This window comes from Perissodus microlepis, chromosome 19 (genome assembly GCF_051167445.1).
Source record: "Perissodus microlepis isolate ML-2025 ecotype Zambia chromosome 19, ASM5116744v1, whole genome shotgun sequence".
NCBI lineage: Eukaryota > Metazoa > Chordata > Actinopteri > Cichliformes > Cichlidae > Perissodus > Perissodus microlepis.
In genome coordinates, this window is record NC_140479.1 from 14167065 (window position 1) to 14174033 (window position 6969).

The window sequence follows — 6969 nt, forward strand, 5'->3', positions numbered from 1 at the left end:
ATTTAAGGTCCCAATCGCGTTGAATCTGAAAACAGGTGTGAAAAAATATTTGAAAAGCTTAATGACCCTCCACTGTCACTCTCACATTGTTGTGAGGTAGCTCTGCAGTGACAGCATTCAAATATCATTTTGATGTTAATCACTGGTGGCGATTTTCATCTTCCGGTCCAACTACTACCCAGGTCTGTGCTGCTACTTTGCATGACAAATATTCAAATTAAGTTTGAGGTGAGGGCTTGGACTGCTGTGAGCTGTGGGTCTGCACTACACCTGAGAATAACTCCACCAAACTAACTACAAAGCTCAGTAAGAGTAAAGTTATATAGTACTTAAAAAACATTTAGAGAGTTGAAGTATGACAGAAGAACTTTAAAATAGAAAAGGTGACCTTTATGGACCAATATATCAGCTGATATACGCCCTGTTGACTCATGTTGGCATAACAGCAAATAAGATAGCATTTACAGATGTCAGTGGCCAATATGTTGTTTGAGTTTAGAAAGCCTACAATGGAGAGCTAAAAGTTATCCATTTCCCTGGAAGCAACATAGGAATAACTACCCACAAAATCAACATGATTTCATTTAACTCATTTAACTGTTGGAAGTGACTACAAGTTACGTTATACAAAGTTATTATGACACACAATGAATCACGGCTACAGGATGAGCCTGGAATCAATGTAGGCACATGCTGCTTTGACTAGCCACTTATCCCACATAGTATTAAGGCCATTGGAAGTTTACCCAAATTGCACTTTTCACTTTTTCTTTCAGTGAATTGTGGAAAAGGAAATTAAACATTTGGGGTACCAATGCCTGCTTCTGCTACTCTGTATCACAGACAATAAACTGCTACTGTGTTGCTATTTAAATATGATACACATTTCACCATACTGATGTTCCTGAAACATGCTGAGGGGGAAAAAAAAATCTCACATGAATTAAAATCTACCAAATTTCAGCCCAATCTGATGTACTTCGAGGGCCTGTAACTTTTCTCATATTTTGAAGATGAAATTTTGCAGGGCTTCATTAAATGTGGTATACTTATTATACCAAACAAATCAGCTGATTCTGAAGCGGTCAGGTAAGAATTGTGTTTAGATTTGGTTGACCCATACATTTCCTCACCTGGTGATTTGCTGATATTTCGAGGAAAGTTTGAGTCATGCTTTTGTTTTATTCACAGTACAGTGTTACATTAGTCCTGAATAAAAAGACAGAAAGAAAAAAGAAAGAAAGAAGAGAGTGCTTGAAGTTCATTTGGACAAATAAGCAAAAATGAAAATGAGCCTGCAGGAATAAAGCATAGAAACTGCTATTGTGTACGCATGCAAACACATACAAAGACTTGTGTGTTTGTGTGTCAAGAACAGTTGAATGAAATTCTTGTCAGTGCCTTGCATCACTGAGCAGCTTGCTAAGCTGGATCAATGGCAATGTCACAGCATGCGCACACACAAATACACACCACCCAGTTCACACACATATCAGCTTTGCTCTGCCCTTCCACACTGTCATGGACACTGTCACACTCCATTCCCCCTCTCATAAAGACACACAGCATAGGGACAGACATGCTTGCTTGTCTTCAGCTCACACTCAGCTGGTGGATCTTCCTCACAGTAGTGTAGCTCTAAGTGGTTTTAATCTGTCGAAGCTCCAGGACCTTGAGAGACAGTTTAGTCTCTTTTAAACTATCCTGAAGCCAATACATCAGCTTCTTTGGGTCTGTAAAGGGCCAACACAGCAAGGGGAGGAGTCAAAGTGTACAAGAAAAAACTGCTGCAAAGATTTAAATCTGGACCATAATTTCCCAACTTTTACTAGGTATAAAATATCAGCAGCGACACACAGAGTTCAATAGTGAGGTTCATGTCCTTCGTATGGGTTTATGGATTATGCGTCATAGTGATGTTACTATCCAAAGTAGATGAGCTACAACACTGTGAAACAATGGTATGTGCTCTTGTAGAAACTAGAAATCTTTAAGATATCAACTTTAACAAAAACTGTGTTTTGTTTCCAATGTTGTGGAAAAGATCTACTCTATCCACAATTGAAACCGTGACGTCTGTGATTGCTGGTGGTCATTGTTACCATGGAAAATATGAATGTTTAATATTCACAAATACTACTATAAAACATTACATGGATTAAACTCAAAAGGTTTGAAGGTTGCTGTGGATTTTGCATATGCTGTACATGCACTGTGTGATAAGTAGTTCCTGTGGCTCCACAGTGTAGTGGTTTACACACTCCCTTAACAAATAAAATATTCCCTTTAGAGCTCGGGAAAAGGCACAAATCCCACTAAGGGTGTATCAGGAAGGGCATCTGACATATAAATCTGCTAAAACATATAATTAGAGCCTACTGACCCCTTATAAATTCAAATTAAATCTTTTTATGGTCATGATTCATTTCAAAGCTGGTTGGCTTGGTTTGAGGATTAAAACTCTTTGTACAAGGATTTTCTGGAACGTCAATGGACAGAATGAATAGGAATTTCAATTCTGGAATTGGTGCCCTTAAAAAGTGGGCAGTTATTGTTAAGCTCTATTTAGACAAGAGGCTAGATAGCAAAGTTATCAGCTAATGGTAGTTAGCTTGGTTAGGTCTCAATCACACAGGGCTAAGGACTTGTCACAAAACCCGGGAATCACCGGTCACTAGGGAAACGTGTTTTCCGCAGATGGTTAGGAGGTGGTTGCCAGACGGTGCTTCAACAAATGAAATCAGTGCAAAGATGATGCTGCACCAAAATCATCCTTGTGATTATTTCAGTCGCTAGCAGATTTCAGATAGAAACTTACATGGAAGACACAGACTTGGATGTGGACACTCACCATTTACCCTTCGAGCTGCAGCGCTACTTGAAAAAGTGTGACACGAACCAGAAACATTCATCTACAGAAAAAATGTGGGGCTTTAACACTCCAACCAGCACATTAACAACTGTTGCCTCGAGGCGCTTTATATTGAAAACATGCAACAATAATACAAAGAAAACAGAAAACCCCAAAAATCAGATGACACCCTTTATCGCTTTGAACTTTTACTTCAAAGTAAAAGTTGTAAAAGGCACTTTTACTTTGAAGGTGCGAGTTCTTCATTTTCAGTTTGTGTTGTACTTTTCAATCTAATGACCACTTGGCAATTAGTTTGCAAATTTGTGCAGTTAATGTCTTTCATGCAAACTATTAGCGACAGTGACAACATGCAAGCGACCAAAACAATTGCAAGGAAGTATTGCCACTGCATACTTCTTTGCAACCTCCACCAACCACTTGCAAAGTGGTGGGAGTATTCCCAAGACGCTAGTGATTACAGGAGCTCAATTTCTGGTCTCTAGGGCTGCATCAGTAGGACACTAATAATGGTTTTCCACAGCAACTGCCAGTAACCACTCACAATAAGATCAAAGAATAAACATTTTTCTCTCATGACTCAAGGTTGCCAGATGGTTGCCAACCAGTCTCTAGGCCTCAGCAAGCTTCATCCCTCCAACTGAGTGATAAAATACTAAATACTATCTTAGTGACAACAAAAAGCAGGACCAGAAGAAAAAACAACAACAACAAAAAAAAATAAAAAATTAGCCATGATGGGAAAAAAAAAAAACAATCAAAAAAACATTTTTTTTCTGTTTGTGGCTTTGTGTCTCAATAATCGACATGAGTACACTTTCTATCACTAACTAAGATTCTAAATCGTACTAAACCTTGATTATCCTTTAAAATTCCTTCAGTCAAAGGTGCTCCATTGGCTGCCTCTTCTTGAATCATTACACTGCATTAGTGCAGGTCCTGGAGCAGGGGGTCATACTGATTGTTTCCAGCAGAAATTCCTTATAAATCACCATTGTACTGGTTTAAGAGTGCTGTGCAGAGGCTTTCACAGGCCATCCTGTGTCAGTCCAGCATGAAGGCAACCAGCCTTGTCACAACCCACAACTCACTTTTCCCATCACTACGACAGGCAGAACGTTTCCACCAGTGAGCAGATCAACAAACACAAACAATAGCAGACAAGGGATGGCACACTTTCCCCCATATCCACCTCCAGGCCTTTGAATGGGCGCACTTTGGCACAAAATGGCTGCCATGCGACTATACAGTTGGTTGACGCACAATAGTGTTGTAGATGGAGCAAGTCAGTGACCCGTGCAAGATACAATTCACCGTTCAACTCCCCAAAAAGAGGCATTATGCAAGCTGAACAGCCAGCAACAACTGAGGAGCACTTACATGGATTCTGTGGTGGACAACTGGAGGGTAAAGATGTAGATGTGGGGGCAGCTTGCAGCAATAAGGTTTTTACTGAAATGTTTGTTTGTGTACATCCTAAATGAGTTTCAATTTGTACCCCCACACCCACCCCAAACACACATATGCACACTCTGAACTACTTACACCAGCCTTTCTCTTACACACAGGAGGCCAATGTTTCTCAGTGTTTCTCCTTTCTTATATGACAGCGAGGCAAACATGTTTAGCTCAAGATGGATTTTTAAGACCTTAACTTGTAAACACCAGGGAAAGTCCTGTAGTAGCCATGAAGAGTAAAATCCTTGATAATGAATGAGGCTGAGAGTACCTCCAAAAACACGCACAGCAGTGATGAAGCTCTAGCCTGTCCCACAGAAAGAAAACGCTATTTAGGAATTGGTCAAACAATAATAAACAAGAAGTCAAAGTAGCTCCTAGAAGGACTTTACCTCAAAATTATGAATAGTAGATAACAACTATTCGTTAAGATAAAGGATACATCGTTCAAACAGGCAGCTTGATGTAATGAATAACTTAGAATTCAATTTGTAACTAAAAGTAATGGACTAATGGTTAAAATAGCGTCCAAGAGTCATGGGTAAACAGCTGAGACAATTTACTAACCAAAAGTGATAAATGGTCAGCAGAATGTAATCACTAAGAGTAAACAGTAAGCTGAAAGTGGTCCAGATTCCGTTTAAATAAGTCCAAATGAACTCGTTTGACCACCAGATGTGGTGTAGATGGAGGAGTCCATCTGATAGGGCTTTGTGGCCACTTGGGGTGTATAAGGCTGGGAATGACTGCTGCTCTGTGCGTGTGAAAGAGAAATAGTGTTAATGAAGGTTCATAAGCGAGTCACGAGACAAAAGTAAAGCCACGCTGCGCTCACACACGCATACACTCAGACACGAGTCACTTTCTTTCTCAGCTGTTTGTGCTGCGAGTTTCATGACAACCATTTCACGGTGTGTAATGAACTTACCTTCACTTGGAAAGGATGGATCTCATTGAGTGAATGTCTTCTCAGCTTCTTCGTCAGCGTCTTCAGCATTTTGTCTTATTTTCTCGTGTATGGCTTATCCCCGCTTTACTGCCTCCTATAGCGTGACGGTTACAACAACTTCACCAGCGACTTTGAAAGAAGGCACACAACAAAGCAGCTGCACTGACTCTCTCCGGTGTCGATAAAAACACCGACACACCGAGATTCCTCAAACTGCGTAGATGCGGCTTCTTTTCAAAGGCAGTGCGCAGCAAACTTATTTTCGAGTTCATCGGAGTCACTCTGCCTTTGCTGTATGTTTAACTACTTTTATCTCTCCCGGAGTTTAACTCAAATATGTTTATGATGAGGGAGGAGGGGGGTAATAAAAATTTAAATGAATATCAACTTGTTCGCATTCACACACGCACACTCACACACATACACACAGCCGAATGCACACCAGCTTCACCAATACATAGGAGATCTCCTCTAGCTAGAGCGTATCGCTCTCGGATTGGCTGCCGAGCCCGGTGACGTCGTGTTACTCTCTCTAGGAGGAGGCGGGCTAAGAGTTAAAGCCGTACGTTCTCCTATGTTTATTTCCTCAACAGGGGCGTATCCAGGATTTTCATTATGCAGCTTGGGGCCCATCTGCTGTGAGCCAGCATAGAAAAGCCAGGACAGGAAACAAGATTATGTTTACATTTATAGATAAATATGATATGTACATTTACAACTGTACAATTGTATACACACACACACACACACACACACACACACACATATATATATATATATATATATATATATATATATATATATATATAGACTCAGAAATGGTTTTTATCCTATACAACTGACCATATACATGGCACAAAAACAGTTCAGTTAGAGTAAGTCTATTTTTATATTTTACGTTTGCTGCTAATTTTAGTTTTGTTTTGTTTTTTTATCTGTAAGTACTTACCTCTGTTTATTTGTTAATTCTGTTTATTTGTTAATTGTATATATTTATTGTTATTTTAAGTTCTATCCTAAGAGAAAGGCAAACTGAATTATATTGTACTATTTATAATGACAATAAAGATCATTCATTCAATCAATTATATTTATTTTTATCTTTCAATTTCAGTGTAGTCAATATAAAAAAAATTGAATTCTCCAATTCTCACTTCGTATCCCAAAGCTGTTAAATGAGAGATAACAAGCACATATGAGGCTGATTTAATTTTCCTTCATTTCTGATTGTTGAATCAGGGATAGGTGTTACATAACCTTGAGCTTCAGCCTGCACCTTTCAGTTGGTCATTTAGTTCTTTTTTTTCCTTTTAAATGAACCAAAGAAAGGAAATTATACTTACATATTTATTTATTACGCTATTTACATGATAGCTTAATAAATACTTATTTTATCTAAGCAAAATAAATACAATGAAGAAAACAAATGTAGAAAATATTTGGAAGAATAAGGTTTTGCACATAAGTTATTCATAAGGCTTTTCTCAGTTCGGTACTTTTCCGTGTCCTCCTGCCTGTGACCTGGAAACCAACATTAGTGTTGTATTCTCAGTGTTAAAGGATGTCTCACGGAAATGCATTTGGAAAACTTAGGTAAGAGGAGGCTGGTAAAAGGAACTACAGTAGAGATGTAGTGCATCCTTTTACCTTCAGTGTATAAAACAAGCATAAGACTATATGGTGACCAGAC

General features: G+C 38.9%; 1 protein-coding gene across 1 annotated transcript in view; it reads right to left on the bottom strand.

Annotated features, from left to right (window-relative positions):
• LOC146365616 (uncharacterized) overlaps window positions 1-5742 on the bottom strand; it is a 31496-nt gene extending 25754 nt beyond the window's left edge. The window contains exon 1 of the mRNA XM_084913900.1: window positions 5259-5742. Coding sequence (XP_084770026.1) covers window positions 5259-5327 — 69 coding nt within the window. The 5' untranslated portion in view covers window positions 5328-5742. The remainder of the gene's footprint in view (window positions 1-5258) is intronic.
• Between the last annotated feature and the right edge of the window lie 1227 nt (window positions 5743-6969).